Raw genomic sequence first — 17,253 nt, forward strand, 5'->3', positions numbered from 1 at the left:
GACTCAACAAAACTATCACTTGCATGATCTACCACACGACCGCCCAATAGGGTGTATTTGTAGATAAACGACATCTAAGCACCATGCTTACATGACATTTATCACCCAACCCTCTCACGAAGAGAGCTAAGCGCTTTGCAAACATGTATATCAACTCATTACCAATCATAACCATATCAAATATAGAACTAGAATAAACTAGAAACATAATAAATAGAAGCATAATAATATTTAGAATAAAGTCAAAAGGAAAATAAAAGATAATACCAATCCTTGACGATGAAGATCCAGAAATCCAAGCACAAGCGCCCGACTCTTCCTATGTAGAAGTTGAAGATTTGGAGTAGCTATTCTAATTCTCTGGTGCAGATATCTCTAATCCCTAGCTCTGCTAATGGCTACCTCTAATTCTCAAATGAGAATAATGAACTCCTCCCTCATCGTGGGGTCAGACCTTGAATATATAGCCACCTAGGAAGCACCACAGCCCTTGGATCACACCGACCTTAATAGATGGCCAAGATTACTCCTCTCAAAGGCGATCAAGGTAGGATCCGTGAGGTTGCTCCTCATTGGTTGAGGGAGTCAGTCGGCCACCCCTAGAGCATGGGTGCCCGCCTAGGCACTATGCTAGGTGGGCCCCAACTCTAGGGTGCTGCCTTCCTGAGTCTTCTAGATTGTTCTTGAGTTACCGATGTGGTCTTCTCTCTATGTAAATCTGACATGTGGACCTCTTTTGGTTAATTTTCAATCACCCCTGCACAAACAGACATTCACCAAAACTCGTGGAAATTGTCAGTGAAAACCTTAAGTCTATGGTGATGTTTAGTTTTTATCCCCTTTTCACTCCTTGGTTGACATATAAAATTGATGGTTAACAACCATCAACAACTATCAAGAGGGGCAAACTTGTTTGTATATTGGTCATCTAGTGCCACTTGAGCCATCTAACTTTGCAGACATGTTAAGATCGAGTGGCATGGTGAAATGAGTGACTAATGACTGTGAAAATGTTAACACATATGCAAATGTGGTGTACACTTGGTGGAGTTGGCACATTTGCAAAGGAGAAGGTGTTGGAGTTAATTTGGATCAACTTGGAGGAGAGAGAAAGGTTTTCGGTGTGCTCCGAACTATGTGGTGACTCTTGGATTGGAATATTGTATTGATTCATTGTGCTTTTGATCAATTATGTTATTGGTTGTGTAGCCTTTTGAGTAAGCTTTCCAAAATATCCAAGATCATCAAATTTGGAATTAGGAGCTAAGAGTTATAGCCTTTTAGCGTTGAAAGGTCTATGACCGGACTCTGGTGATCTGCACATCTAGTCAGCATCTGTGAGTCCAGCCACATAGTCCAGTTAGTGGTTTTTACATGCATAGAAGTGACCTAACACTAGGAGAGTCTAGTCACTGATGACTAGACACGTTCGTTTACTAAAAACATCTCTAGAACCTCTATGGAAGTGACCAGACGCTAGGAGAGTTGAGTCCGGTCATAGAAAAACACAGAGTCCGGTCAATGCGGTCTACAAGTCCGGTCAATGTGACTTGTCAGTCCAATCAAAATGAAGGGCTCCAATGGCTCTATTTGGCTCGGGGGCTATAAATAGAGGTAGAGCTTGGGCTTGGCTGAGGTTGAGCACCTTAGGGATGTGTTGCCCTTGTGTGTGCTTGGTTTGAGATGCCTCTGACTCACTTGTGCTTGCGAGTGCAATCCAATGGTGAGTGAGTGTGATTCTAGTGCGTTGCATTATGAGAGTACATCGAGTGACATTAAGTGTTCGAGTTGTAAGCCAGTGGTGCTTGTTACTCTTGGAGGTTGCCACCTCCTAGATGGTTTGGTGGCGAGTTCTCCGTCATGAAGCATGAAAGAAGATTATGTGGTGCTCCAGAGAAGGATTTTGTGAGGGGTACCGTGCTCACCCCCTGGAGCCGCTAAGAGCAACACTAGTAGAGCATGTCATTAAGCTACCACACTTGTGGTAGGTTCTTGCGGTGCCCTACGAGGGCATAGTTTGTGGGAATATCAATTAACCACGTGAACCATGAAGTGTTGGTCGACATAACGGGAACAATGTGTTAGCAAGCACGTGAACCTCGGAAGAAAAATTATCATATCAATCTTGTTCTTTCCATTGGTCTGCAATCCCCGAACACAAGTTTGTATTTACTTTCTATACATTGTGCTTGTGTAGTTGCTCTTGTAATTAGTTAGCTTGTGTAGCTTGCTAGTTGTCTTCTTACTTGTGTAGGTAGAAGTACCCTTGTTGCGTGACTAATTCGGTTTATGTAACCTTGTTAGTCACATTGCTTAGTTTGTATAGCTAAATAATTTGTGCTCTGTAATTTGCCATTGGTTGCCTTGTTGAGCAATACTATTGAGCCTTGGTGTTTTGTGTTGTTGCTTACTAGTTGTGTAGGAGCTCTCTTATATATATTAGTGGTATAGATTTGTGTGCCTTGCTCTTAGAATTGGTTAGGAGAGCTCTTGTTAAGTTGGCACTCTTTGCTTGTTTAGAGTCTTTTACAAGGTTCTAAAGAAAGGGTCGTAGTCTTAGATAAACTGATTAATTCCGTATAAGTTTGGGTTAGACGATGTGATTAAGTTTTACTCCCTCCGTACCAGAATTAGCTGACGTTTAGAACATGATTGTGGTAACCAAAAAGTAATTAATTAGGGGTTAGTTTTCCTGCTTTGCCCCTATTAAATAGCGCTGCGGGTGTTTTCTCTACAATAACTTAGTGTAGCTCGATTGGTGAGACCTCTGCGGTCTGAGTCTGGTGGTCTTGGTTTGACTCCTACTAGTTGGTATTTTTTTTGAGCATGCAGTTTCAATACAACTAAGTGGGGACGACGCTCGCGGGCATCCAATGGGCCAGTCTGGGCCAGTCCTGCCATTCATCCAATCCAGCTGACGCGTCGCAACTGGCTACAGCTTTAGTACTGCAGCTGGCAGTGCACGGACCGAGGAGGGCAGGCTGCCTTGAATGCAGCGGCACCCGAAGAGATGGGCACAGCACGGTAGGGGCAGTCGCGTCAAGTTTAATCTTTCGTGTCTAGAACGTGAGCCTTAGGCCTTGTTTAGTTCAAAAAAATTTCGGATTTCGCTACTGTAGCACTTTCGTTTTTATTTAACAAATATTGTCTAATCATGAACTAACTAGGATTAAAAGATTCGTCTCGCGATTTACAGACAAACTGTATAATTAGTTTTTGTTTTCGTCTATATTTAATGCTTCATGTATGTACTGTAAAATTCGATGTGACGTGGAATCTTGAAAACTTTTTGGATTTCGGGATGAACACAAGCCCTTAGCAAAAACTGAAGAGTTACCTAAAACGTAAGTAACTGAGATACGGATGGAGTAGAAAAGAATATTTGCCCGAACCGCCGTCTCGACCGTAGAGCTGCTCACCCATTATTAAAAACGTACGGAAAATGCCGAGGAAATCTTAGCTACCTATTATGACAAAATAGTACTGTAGCTATCTAGCGGTGAACGGCAAATTAAAATAAGAATATTAAAGTGTTCTCTCGATTCTAGTTCTACTTTTTAGGTACATAAATTTTATTATATACTTCAATTTCGAATGGAAGTTGTATTTCATTAATATGAACTGTACAACACGTTAGATTATTAATATAGATCTGCTGAATCTTGATAAAAAAATGTTGCATCTAATATTCATAATAAGGTTTTGTTTTAGCACAGCTTCAAATGATTTTTGTTCCTTATTTCCTTGCTACAAGGCGCAAGAGAGTTGAAGCTAGTAAAGTAAAAAAAAAAAGAAAAAGTCTACATAACCATCAAACTATCTAGAGTGAAATACTTCATTCCTCAAACTATAATACCGGATATTCTACCCATTAAACTTTTAAAACCGGTCAAATAACCCCTCGAGTAGTTTTAAAGCATGGTTTTGTCTTTTTTTATATTTATTTCCGTTGAATCTTTGAAAAATCATAATAAATTATAGAAAAATCATAAAATAAAAAATTCAATTTTGTTGGACTCTAGATGAGTAGATCTAAGTTGAGCATGCAGCCTGCGGGCCAAAAGCATGGTAATTTAGCCCCGCCCGAGCACGGCCCGATCTCGACCGTGCCCATGTTGGCCTGAAGCATGTAGCGGGCCATGCTTGGGCTGACCCCTCGGCCCGCCGGACGGCACGACCCGGCACACTTTTAATAGCAGACATGGTGTCGGTCCGGTATCAGAGAACTTGTAAAATTTAAAGTACTGTGACTTGTGAACCTTGTGACTTTGGGCACGTGAAATATGATCTGTAATTATATTATGTTATGTGAATTGTGAAGTATCAATGTCTGTGATTTGAATGATTTAATTATGCTTTGTTAAATTCTGTATCTACATTAAATTTAAATTTGATGTTTTTCATACAGCAGACCATGGGCCGGCCTGAAGGACTATTGGGTCTTGTGCTTTTTAGCTGGCCAGGCCCAAAATTCGGCCCACATGCCGTTCTTGGGCCGTCAGGCAGGCACAGTGGCCTGTGGAGGCATGGCCTGGTTGGCACAGTGGCCTATGGAGGCACGGCCCGGTGGCCTGCGGGCTATATAGGCCCGTGCCGGGCCGGGCCGGGCCATTGCTCATCTTTGAGTAGATCTACACAGAAATATATAATATAGTATAGTTTAGTATAAAATTTTTGTTGTAGCTTTAAATTTATATTTTTCTGTAATTAATTAAAATAATTCATATATTTAGTTCCTATGGGCTAATTATGGTAAAATTTTTATGGTGGGATCACTATTATATGCTTGAACTATGGTAAAAATTTCATACTCACTGGATCACGTATAACTTAGTTATATATAAAGCATATATTTAACAAGAATAAAGCTAAATAAATCTATAGCTAAGTTATCCATGATCCAATAGGTACAAAACTTTTATCATAGTTCAAGCATACAATAATGAGCCCACCATAAAAAATTAAGCATAATTGAACCATAGAAACTACATATATAAATTATTCTTATTAATTATAGAAAAACATAGATTTAAAGCTACCATAAAAACTTTGTACTAAAGTATAGCATATAACATATTCATTGTGTAGATCTACTCATCAGGAGTCAAAAATATTAAAATTTTCATTTTATGATTTTTCTGTGATTTATTATGATTTGTCAAAGATTCAATGGAAATAAATAAAAAACAAAAAGACAAAACCACTCTCTAAAACCACTCTAGGGGTTATTTGACCGGTTTTGAAAGTTCAAGAGGTAAAATATCCGGTTTTATAGTTTGGGGATGAAGTATTCTACTCTAGAAAGTTTGTGGAGTCAGTAGACTTTTTCAAAAAAAAAATACTGGTTTGATTGCTTCCTAATTAATTATAAGAGATAAAAATGCTTGCTACAGCATACATAGGACCGGAACCGGAGCTAAAAGAGCCACCACCGTACTTCGTTCTTTCTAATTGTAAGTTGTTTGCTTTTCTTAATATATAGTTTATGGACATAGCATAAATCTACTCCATCCATTCCAAAGAATATAATTCTGGTGCGTTTGGTAGAGATTCAGATTCTCTTATAAATATTTTTGATTCAGTTTTTTCCTAGAAAGGTTTCGTCCGGTGAATCAGAATCGCTTTCTCAAATTATTTGGCATGGTCGGATTCTAATTCTTGAAGGATGGCGAAAATCATTAGTTTATATGAAAAGAAATCATAAAAATATATAGGTTTTACAAAAAAAGTTTTTTATGGGCAAGATCAAATCAAAAGCTATCAAATTTAATTAGTTTCACTTGAAGAGGATCACTAGAAATATTTGTAGGTTAGATGGGGGTAGGAACGCAAGAAACATGGAGAAACAACTCTTATGGTGATCGTGATCTCTAGTAAAAAGAGAGAATCAGTAGAAATAGAATCAGTATCGTGTTTGACCGTTTGAGAGTGTTTCTAGTGATTCGGAAGAGAATCGGAACCGATTCTTGCATCCAAACGGACCCAGTATTATCTAGATTCATATCTAGAATTTTTTAAGACGGAGGGAGTAGGTGTATTGCGAAAAGTTATTTACCTTAAAATACTATTTTTTGGCTATAATTTGAGACGGATGGTTACTTAAAGAAAATAAGAGTTGGCCGGAAGCAAACTACTGACGAGAAAACTGCATATTTATCAGTGTCCAAACTCCAAAGAACTCTGGTCACGAATGCTAGGTAGAAAATCATCACATAGTTGACCACTCTGGTGGAGGTTAGCCCAAAATGCACTCTTTAGATTGTCTGACCGCCCGGGGTCTCACGCACGCTCAAAGACAGAAAACAAGTTGCAAGCTGGGGAACATTGGACACGGTCAGAACTCAGAAGACATAAACCGTGTGTTTGGTTGGAGAGCGGAGCGAGCTGGGTCGGAGCGAACCCATTCTCGTGGCTGTTTGGTTGGAGGATGGGAGGGTTGGGTTGGCTCCAGGGTGGAATATTCCTCTCAGATGCGGGTTGGACCCGTCCCTCAAAATCTGGCGGACGGAGCCGCTCCAACCGGATTGGCTCCCACCAAACACTGAATTCCTTCATCCAAACACTGGATGGAGCCGCTCTGTCCCCAATCCTTCAACCAAACACTAAAATGGGTTGGCTCCGTCTCCAAAAACAGAAGTGCAACCAAACACTGGATGGGTTGACTCCGTCCCCAAAAACTGGGTTGGATCCAACCCAACTCACTCAACCCCCAACCAAACACACGAAAGAGGGCCTGTGACGGTGGCAGCTGGTAGCCTGGTACTGGTAGCAATCAGTTAAGAAATCACGAAAGCAATAACAAAAAAGAAAAGAAAAGCTCAAAACAGCATCTCACCAAGAAAGCTGCAAAGCCGAGCCAATGAGAAAGAAAGCGGCGGCAATGTTTGTGGCGCCGGCCGGAGCAGAGCGTGACCAGATCACTAGACGCTTGCCGGATTGAGCTGCCTTTGGGTTGGCCTGATCATCTCATCCGACTTGATTGACATGCCGCTGGTGTGTGGGCGGCTAGAAGCGGCAGTGCGCCTTGCAGTTGGCATCGCAGTCGTAGAAGCAGGGTCCGTCGCAGTGCATCGGGCACAGCAGCCGCATGCCGCTGCACCGCCCGGGCGCCGTGCACCGCGCGTACTCCCCCACGCGGTACAGGCTCGAGCTGTAGCTCGGCCGGTGCCGACGCGCCCTCCTTGCGCCGCGCGATGCCGCCGTCCCACGGCCATCCTGTCCGTTTTGCTCTGTTCTTGTTCCGCCACCGCCGCCGCCACCACCACCTCCTCCTCCTCCACCGCCTCCCCCTCCTCCGCCACCACCACCTCCACCGCCGCCGCCGCCCTCGGTGCCCCAGCCCCATCCCCACCCATAGCTCCACGATGTGCCCCCGCTGCTGCCCCCTCCTCCCCCACCGCCACCGCCTCCATCCTTTCGGCCGTTGACGCTGCTGGCATTGTAACTGCCATTGTGGCCAGCCGCATCAAGGCTCTGCACCTGAGCCACGGGGCTTGCTGTTGCTGCATCAGGCACCGCCACCAACACAATGAACGCCATGAAAAGCACACCCGCGCAGCCCATGGCAGGCACGCGTCGAGTACGCATCCCCTGTGAAATGATCATGCCTATATATGCTGCCTGTGCGAAGCAAATTACCAACAAGCCGGTCGAGGAACAAGCTAGCTGCCGTTTATATATATGGCTTGGACAAAGTGGCATGGCAATATCCATGGAGTGGTGGCTAAATGATGGCGACAGTTAAGCATGGCACTACTACAAAGAAAACGAGGTGAGATGGGCCAGTTGACAAAGAAAGGAGATGACTTCATGTGCACTTCTTCGTAGACCACCAACACATGGAGCTATCATGCTACAGCATATGTGAAGTGAGACGGCTCAGGCTCACCAGGAGAATGCGTGCTTGATCAAAAGTCTCTATAGCTAATCTAGTACCACACATGTGGACTACACATTGATCTGTGTCTTATACTGGGCCAGATAAATACGCCCATATGCCGGCTTTTGTTCGTTATGGTGGCCAGCCAATGATCATCTTCTCTCCTGCTTATAGTCTTCCTACAATATGTATCAGTTTATCAGTCATTCAGTCCCCACAGATCCACTAATTAAGGTGGGCACAGGGCACAGGGCACACTACTAGTTCTTGAAGATGAAGTTAGCTTACGCGATTAGCGGGTATTTTTTTAGTCTTCTCAACAACCTCAACCAAGATCTATGCATATGCCCGTATATAGAACTATTATCCTACAGCTGCCTACAAAATAACATATTTTGTAGCCATTTTGAGTTATGATAATAACTATATTAATTTATGAGATTATATTAACTTCTTACTAAGTGGTTTGCTATAACGGTACGGTAAATATCCTCATGTGTTATAGTAACCCAGCTATCGTAAATATGTATACATATTATCGTAAATTAGTATATAAAATTATCGTAAATGGAAGTAGCTACAGAATAACATATTTTGTAGCTATATATATATATATACGGTAGCGCTATTCTGCACCCTAGGTGTAGAATATTATTCTACACCGCAAGTCAAAACTGAGTAGAAAAAATACTGAACAATACTGAAGAACGTTCAGTATCATCCCGTCCAACACCCAGGACCACGAAATACTGAACAATACTGAAATATGAATACTGAACGATGCTGAATTTTGCTCAGTATAACAGTTCGGTGTAGAATAGTATTCTACACCTAGAGTGTAGAATAGCACTTGTATATATATATATATATATATATATATATATATATATATATATATATATATATATATATATAGGGAGAGTATATATATATATATAGGGAGAGTATACTCTGTAGCTAGCTACAAAATATGTGATTCTGTAGTCATCTCCATTTACGATAATTTTATATACTAATTTACGATAATATGTATATATATTTACGATAGTTAGGTGACTATAATACATGGTATATTTACCGTAATGTTATAGTAAACCACTTAGTAAGAAGTTACTATAATCTTGTACGTAATTATCGTAACTTAAAGTGGCTACAAAATAAGTTATTTTGTATACTCCCGGGAGTAGTTACTCCCGTCTTCAATAAACTATGTTATGTATGTGTTCATACTAATTTCTTTGAGTATGTTTATATACTCAATTTAAGATACTTCAAATCTTCGTACGTGATTTTTTTTTTCAAAAGAGACCATACTTTTTAATATATTACTAAAATACCACTACAGTACTATATAAAATATAGTATAATCATATACTTCATGTATACTTGCATACTTGATATACATACTACCCTAGATATTTAGTATGATCATATACTACGTCTACATATATTTCATTGGACTATATATACCATAAATCTAAAGATACATACATGGGAGTAACTACTCCTAGGGAGTAGAAAAAATTTACCCATATATATATATATAACTGTCATCGTCCCTCACAAGCATGGCCCTAGCCCTGACCTTTGCTGGTGGCACTACGAACAAAGGAACACATGGTTACCAATTGAATTGGCAAATTGACTTCACAACTCCAATGGAAGCACTACTTACTGGAACGTTGAAATGATGGCTCAATGTCATTTTTTTCTTCTGCCCTTTCTTCTTCGGCTTGGGTTGCCATTTGCTAAAATACACATACATGAGTTGTTATAAAAATTCTTTGACTTCCACTTTAAATAAGAAATACATAGGGCAATAGTAGGCTAGACAATACTCGCTCATATATCACTTCTTGGATAGGAGTCAACTTTGAGGTCCTACCTCTATTGGAGTCGAGGTACATCACGCTCCTCCAATCTAGGCAGATGATGACAGCAACCCAGTGCCCATCACAGTGATATGCAAACATCATGAACTTTTGGTTGGCATGTTTTACTAGGCAGGATCTCAGATAGTCCATGTAATATTGTCTATCTTGCTCGATACTCTTCAATGTAAGTTCTTCTAGATTAAGTATGCCAACAGGCACTTTTAGTTCCTTAGCATTTGTAATCATGTATCTACCAATAAAGATGCATACAAAAGTAGTTTAGCAACTAAATATATGAAGAGCATCCCTACCTACAAATGAACGAGCCTAGAAAATATAGACGAAATTGTACTTACAGTGACACCATGCTAAGAATGCATTTATCCAATCCACCAAGTGCGAAGAGGTCGAACCAGTCCTCAAATGCCAATGTGCAATACCCGAATGGTTCTGTACACCAGAAATGCTCTTTCTTGTACTTAGCACAAGGACCGTTAGTGCTCCCCTCTGCACATTCTTTCATGTACCAAGCATGAAGAGCAACACAGCAAGGTCCTGCCTTCTCAAGCTCTGTTCTGATAGGAGTGGCTCTCTACAGACGTAATCGGGGTTTGCCTTCTCCCATATACTAGACCCCCATGGTCACTCCTAGTTGACGATCTGGTAGGTCTCCCCAACTTGTGCTGCTACACTTTGGTGTCACTCAAGACTGTTGCAGGGTGTTTTGTTAGGCTAGCTACAGGTGTGGACTTTGCACTACTACGAAATTTATAAACTGCTACCTTTCAAAATGGCCCTCACTTTTTATTAACCAAGGCGGTTACAATAAACCGCCTCGCAAAATCCATTTACGGAGGTGGAACCGCCTCCTAAAATCTATTAGCCGAGGTGGGCCTTATAAGTAGCCCGCCTCCGAAAATACCCTCATTTTTTGAGGCGGGCCGCTTATAAGGCCCACCTTGGTTAATATTCTTGGGCCCAAAAAAGCCCATATCCAACGAGTCTATATATAGAGGGGAGCTAGGGTTTCTAGCCATCTCTCTATGTCAACCCAATGCCACTCCTAGCCTGGAGCCCAAAGCCATCCCGCCCCCCTCCACTCTCTCCCTCTGTCTCCCACCACTCTCTCCCTCCCTCTCCCCCACTCTCTACCTCTCTTCCCACAACAGCGGCGCCTAGGCCATCCCTCTCTCCCCAAGGCGCCCTTAGCTCTTCCCCCATCAACAGAGCTGGCGTGCCTCTACTCCCTCCCTACCCGGCGACGGTGACCGTGCTCCCTTGGGCGACGACGTGGATCCAAAGAGGTGTGCCCTCATCCTCTCTCGCTCTCTCTAATTCATGGAGGATCGATCGATCCCTCACCTCTCTCCCTCACAGATCTGGCGGCATGGCCACCCTCTACCTCTGATGAGCAGAGCAGATCTGGTGGCGGGGAGCACACAAGGTCAGGGACACGGAGGCGGGGAGCACACAGAATCCAGTGGCCACCCTCTCTTCCTCGGGGTGGCTTGGGCGGGGGGGAGCATATGGAGGCTGTCGTCCCTGGCGGCATGGTACGCATGGATCCGGCTTCCCTGGCTGCGGATCGAGCGGAGGGGAGCGCACAGGGTCAGGGGCGGGGAGGCCTAGATCCAGGCCCGTTTGAGCTACGAGTTTTTTTTCTTTTTTTGTTTTTTTAATTTGATTTACCGAGGCGGGCACTTCAACCGCCTCGGTAAATACTTGATTTACCGTGACCTTCCCTCCGAGGCGGTTGTGATAACCGCCTCAAAAAATCAATTTTGCCTACCTCGGTTAATTTTTTCTGTAGTAGTGTTGCCTTATTCGCCTTTGCCTTCTCCATTTGGTCACCTGGACTAGTTGGGACTGATTAGCCTGCTCTGGAGCTGCATTGTTCACCTTCTTATCGAGTTAGAAAACAACTTCTCCTCCTAATGTATTTGGTATGGCTCTTTCAATTCCACCGCACAAGTTGATACCGAAGTCAGAGCTGGAATCATAGCCATACTAGGCACCAAAAGAATTAGATTTCTAGAACCTCACTACTTCCTTGCCCAAGCAGGGACGGAGCAACGCTCGGGCAGGGCGGGCTCGAGCCCCCCTACAGCTGGGCGTGTAGGTAGAGCCCCTGAAGCCCCTCAAGAAAATTTCAGGTATCTATGTATAGAATATGAAGGGCTGACATGTTTTGGGCCTAATTTATACGATCTATTGTCTTCTAAATTCATAATTTGGAGATCCATATATATTTGATTAATCAATTTTATCTATTTCTGTAGATTGCTACTTCAGATAAATAATGTGTGTCAACATAAGGTGCCGTTTATTAGCTTCGTAAATCGTAGTTGGACCTTTCGTATGAGTGAACTGTATTTTTTATTGTTTTCATGATGTATTTTATGAATTTTATCATTAATCGATGTTTCCAATATAAGACTTTCAAGTTATTATATATTTGTCTATTGTGAGTGGTCATAGTAGAGCTAAGTCACCGTATGACTTTTGTTTAGCCCCACCTAAATTTTTTTCTGGCTTCGTCCCTGCGCCCAAGGGCCTTGAAATTGTTGAGACGGCCCTACCGGGGGAGGCCCAACCTCAGCAACGGTGATGAAATTCCTCGACAAACCAAGGCAGTGATTTGAGCTTTGTTGGTTGACAAAAGGGAGGAGATTTGGGGCATAAAAATTAGCTTCATCTGGTAGAGCACCGTTGGATCTTGCTATTCCATATATCATCTTGCAGGAGTATAGTGCATGTGTTTCTCTGAGTTAGGGCGGCAATGGTTTTTTAAAGATCCAAGAAGATATTGTTCCGGCATATGTTAAGGCTTCGTTCGGTTAGGTGAGACCGTGAGACTGATTCTCGGCGGTAACACCCAAAAATTGTATTTATTTAAAATAGATGAATTGAATTTAAATAAATTTATTTTGTGAGCATTTTCAATATAGGAAAATAAATAAATTTGGAGAAATTAAAATTAAATATAAGTTTAGGCTAATATTTTGTTGCATACATGCTGGTGCACTTCTTTTATGTGATGAGTGGTTTTGAAGAAAGGAATTTGAATTCAAAAATTCATTTGGAAAGGAGTTTGAAAATTTTGTTTGGAAAATAAAAAGGAAAAAGCCTTTCTCTCTCCTCCTTCCTTCTTTTCGGCCATTTTGGCCCAAACCCCGCGCCCCTTTCTGGGCCGAGGCCCAGCTGGCTGGCTCCCTTCCCCCTCTTTCTCTCTGGCGGCTGACGGGTGGGGCCCACTCGTCGGATCCACCCCCTTCCTCCAACCGCCCGCCCCCGAATCTCCCTCTCTCTGCTAAACCGCCCAGGCCGAAGCCCCCGCTCCCACGTTCTCCCCTCCCCGCGCCTCGGTCTTTAAGTTGGAGAGCCCCGCGCGCCCGAGCTTTTTCCCCTTCCCATTTTCTTCTCTCTGCTCCTCTCAGCTTGCGCAGAAACCGTCGCAGAGCGCCGCCGAGATCGCCGCCGTGGTGGAGTTTTCGTTTGGCCGAGCTTCTTCCCCCGTAAACCCCTTGTCGAGCTCCGTTTTGGTCCCGCGAAGTCGCCTAGTTTCTTCTTCTTATTTTTCTCGCCTCGGTTCTCTCTCTAACTGCCGTCGTGTGTGCACAGGAGCATCCTCGCCGCCGTTTCGCATGGTCAGCCGCCGTCGAGCCGTCCTAGCCCTTGCTCTCGGCGTAGTCGGGTTCGCGGTGAGCTCCTCTTGCCTCCCGTGCTCTTGGATTGAAGTTTTGTCCACCGTAGTGTGTTTTCCTCTACTCCGGCGAACTCCAAGCCATGGCGCCGCCATGAACCTTCTCGGAAACCGTCTCCTCGACCGCGTTTATGGTTTGAAACGGACTCGCATCGCTCTCCTCTTTCTCCCAGTTCAAACAGAATCGAAAACCGTGCACCATAGCCTCCTTTTGGCCAAAGCCCGAGCTCCATGTCGCCGTTAATGGCTGCCTGCCGTGGCCTCTTCCCTTCCGGCAGCAGGCACCACCCCGTCCCTCTCTCTCTTATTTTTTTTTCTTTTTTTCTTTTAATCATACGCGTCCATATGTGATCCAACGGCCTACGATGCCCCATACCCCTTCGGAGGCAACTTTGTTAAGGAGCCTCTCAAAAATCTTGATTTCGCGCGCGCAGTCCTCGTTCGGAGAGATTTTCCAGAATTTAATTATTTATTTAAATTCGTTTAAACTCTGCTTTATTTACAGAATTGCCACCGTATTGTTTTAGCTATAAAATCGTCGTTTGCACTCCGAATCGATCCGTTCAAGTTGCGTTAGTTTCATAATTTTGTAAGCTTCGCTTTGGTACAACTGTTGTTTAGGTTTACCACTGTTAGATTTTCTAGTTAATTACAAGTCCGTAGATTGCTGTTGAAATCCCGTTATAAGCGTAACTTTCGTGTCGTAAGTCCGTTTTTCGTGAATTTCGCGTTGACGTGATCGTAGCAGCATGTAGATGATTTTGGAAAGCTTTTATTTAATTTATTTACTGCTGGTGTACTGCTCTAACTTTAGGAATTGTTCTCTTGCATGTTTGTCTTGGTATGCGTGATGATTGTGATGTGTTGATCGAGCCCAGACGGTGAGGAGTATTTCGTGAGTCCGGAGCTCTTTGGGGACCAGCAGGACCAGCAAGACCAGCAGGAGTACGTGAACCAAGGCAAGTATAGCATGGGCCTACATTGTTGTCCTACTCATTTTTAAGTATTTCACCCTGCATGTGTATAATATTGCAAACTATAAGGATATCCTAGCTGTTGATGACAATTACCTTGTTCCCGAGGGTTTTTATTGCATACGGGTAGAAGTGCTAGTGCTCTAACTCCAATTATATATGATCTGAAATCAGTGATGGAACCATGGTTAATTGATTAAACATGATTATGATGAATGGAACATAGGGCTATGGTACAAATGACCGTTGGTCATGTTGTCCTAGACCCTCCGTAAGGACTTTTCTGTCGGCAAAAGCTGGGACTTACAGTGCAACCGGGAGAGTCACATGGCTTTGACTTTAGCTCAGTAATAGGATCTTTTCTAACTCGTTAGAGGTTACCCGAAAGGGCGCAAGAGGGGCTTGCCACTTTGGGTGTAGTGGTGCCCCTGTTTCTATGAGTATAGCCGCGATGGAAATGTGCCATATAAAAGGGGGGGTTTCTACATCTGCCTGCCGAGGAAACCTCGCGGCCCTAACTGGTTAGAATAGGCCTATGGAAGGCTTCATAGTGTACCTTGCCCGCTCACCTTGGTAGTGTTTGGGGGTCGACGGACCCCGGGCATATGGGCAACACGACTCACGGTGAAAGTGCACAACCTCTGCGGAGTGTATAACTGTTATAACAGCCGTGCTCACGGTCACGAGCGGCTCGGAAAACTCATAGAATAACTGGTTACTGATGGCTTTATGGTACATGATGATGTATAATTATGCTTAAATGTGACTTAATGACTTACTATGGTTCTAATAACTGATCATATGGGATATTGGGAGCTTAAGCATAAACTATAATAATTAATGATAAAACACTGACCTACTAAAAGCTGATGCAGTTAACCTAGTCTAGCCTGTTCGAGCCTCATAAATCCTCATGCTATGCTTGTGGAGTACGAGATGTACTCACGCTTGTATATTTCTTTTCTTTGGATAAAAATCCCGGATGGGTAACAGATGGTGGTAGCTATGAGGACTACCCGGAGGACTATTAGGCTTGTGCTTCACCAGTCGACCTTCCCTGTGTGAGGGCCATGAGATAGTTATCTTATACTATCATATTTATATTTCCGCTGTTGTACCAGACTTTGTGATGTAATAACTACGTTTGTTGTAAACACTGCGATGATGGTATTTAATTTGTGACTTATGTGTGTGATTGATCTCTGGGCGCACATAAGTTTATGCATTCAATTTCTTCCTTGAAATTGGGTGTGACAAATTGGTATCAGAGCCAGGTTGACTGTAGGACGCAAGTCTAGGTAGCAATGGTCGATATAGTATCTTTGTTTTATTTATTTAATGCTTTCTACCTTACTTTTTGCTATTTTATAAAATTTATTATGCTGATATCACTTATTCTATTGCCAAAATGTTGATCTAATCTTAAAATAAAATTTATAGATGTCGTCTGTCACGAGGTCTCGCCGTGCCAGTACGAGGAGCTACATCTCTCAGTTCACGCGCCAGTCATCCCAGCCAGTGGTGTACATCTCCGACGACGAGACTGTCCCTATGGATGAAGAGGACCCAGCAATGATGACAGAGGTGGGTGATGATGATGAAAACTGGATGGACTCTCCTGTAGCAGCTGCACCTGTTCCACCCATTGCACCCACTCCACCAGCTGTTCCAGTGGCACCTATTGCACCTACACCACCAGCTTCACCAGTTGCACCTGCTGCCCCTGCTGTACCAGAGGTGGTGTCTCCAGATGGTCATGAGGAAGAAAACCCAGGATGGACTACCACCATCCACTACAAGTATCCTTCACTGACAGCCTACTTCCACAACTTGCTTAGGGAGATGTTGGATACTTACTATGCTGATAAGGAGATTGGCATCAGGTACTACTGTGTAGAGTACACACACCCCTATGAGGCCACATACTGGAGGTCGGATCTTACCATCACAGTGGGAAATGAGGCACATGACAGCTATATGGTAGAGAGCATTTATGGTCATATTGCTAGGCGAGCTGAGGCACAGGACAGCATGGAGGACGCCGCCCAGATGGCTTACACTCACTACCATGGCCTTCGCTATGAGGCCATGAGAGCAGACCAATACAAGTTCCTCCCTCGCCATGATTCTACTATTGGTACTTGGTCTATCGAGAACCCGCAGGAGGTTGACACGCCATTGGATGCAACTGTTAGGTATATGCATGTCCTGCAGATGGCCAATGATGATCTACAGGAGGAGCTACGTGACCAGCAGGATTCCCTAGACCGCTTCCAGGAGATGGTTGACAGCCTTAGAGAGCAGCTTGAGTTGCCACCGCTCTACAAGAAGAAGACTGCACCTCCTAGCATCTCCGGCGACGCACCATAGGCCTAGGATGCCATAGTTGTTTTATTTCGTAGTCCCGTTGTGTCAGTTGAGTTTGGAGTGTTTGTGAACAATTGATGTGTTCGTTGAATTTGTTTATGTATTTGCATGATTCGAATCTTTGTAATGACTGCTGGAAGGTTGTGGATTTATCTACAAACTTCTGTTATCTTAAGTTTAATTATCGAATGCTTAGTTGGGTTGGTATTTTCTGCTGTTGCTGTGCTGTTTTTCTGGAGCAGCCTGTGATGTTTAACTTTTATATCTGAAGTGGTACGTCCAAAAATTCTGAAATTTTTGTGAAGGAAACTAGACTGCGGTATCTCTCATTTGCAACTGGAACCACGTCAAAACCTGCTCGGGTCTGGGAGATATCCTTGTTATAATCTGGGACTATTGCGCAGACTAGAACACAGAACAGATTCGCTTTACCCCTGTTTTTGATCAAGATAATGT

General features: G+C 43.3%; 1 protein-coding gene across 1 annotated transcript; it reads right to left on the reverse strand.

The window, feature by feature from the left end:
- On the reverse strand, positions 6,236–7,563 carry LOC8072905 (putative glycine-rich cell wall structural protein 1). Its single transcript, XM_002438295.2, has one exon. It carries the CDS (start codon positions 7,561–7,563, stop codon positions 7,006–7,008), a length of 558 nt encoding a protein of 185 aa, XP_002438340.1. The 3' UTR covers positions 6,236–7,005.

Source organism: Sorghum bicolor, chromosome 10 (genome assembly GCF_000003195.3).
Source record: "Sorghum bicolor cultivar BTx623 chromosome 10, Sorghum_bicolor_NCBIv3, whole genome shotgun sequence".
In the NCBI taxonomy this organism is placed as follows: Eukaryota; Viridiplantae; Streptophyta; class Magnoliopsida; order Poales; family Poaceae; genus Sorghum; species Sorghum bicolor.

What these genes read in the sequence shown, in the direction of transcription:
- LOC8072905 (XM_002438295.2), bottom strand. Translation starts at nt 7,563, where the DNA reads ATGGGCTGCGCGGGTGTGCTTTTCATGGCGTTCATTGTGTTGGTGGCG.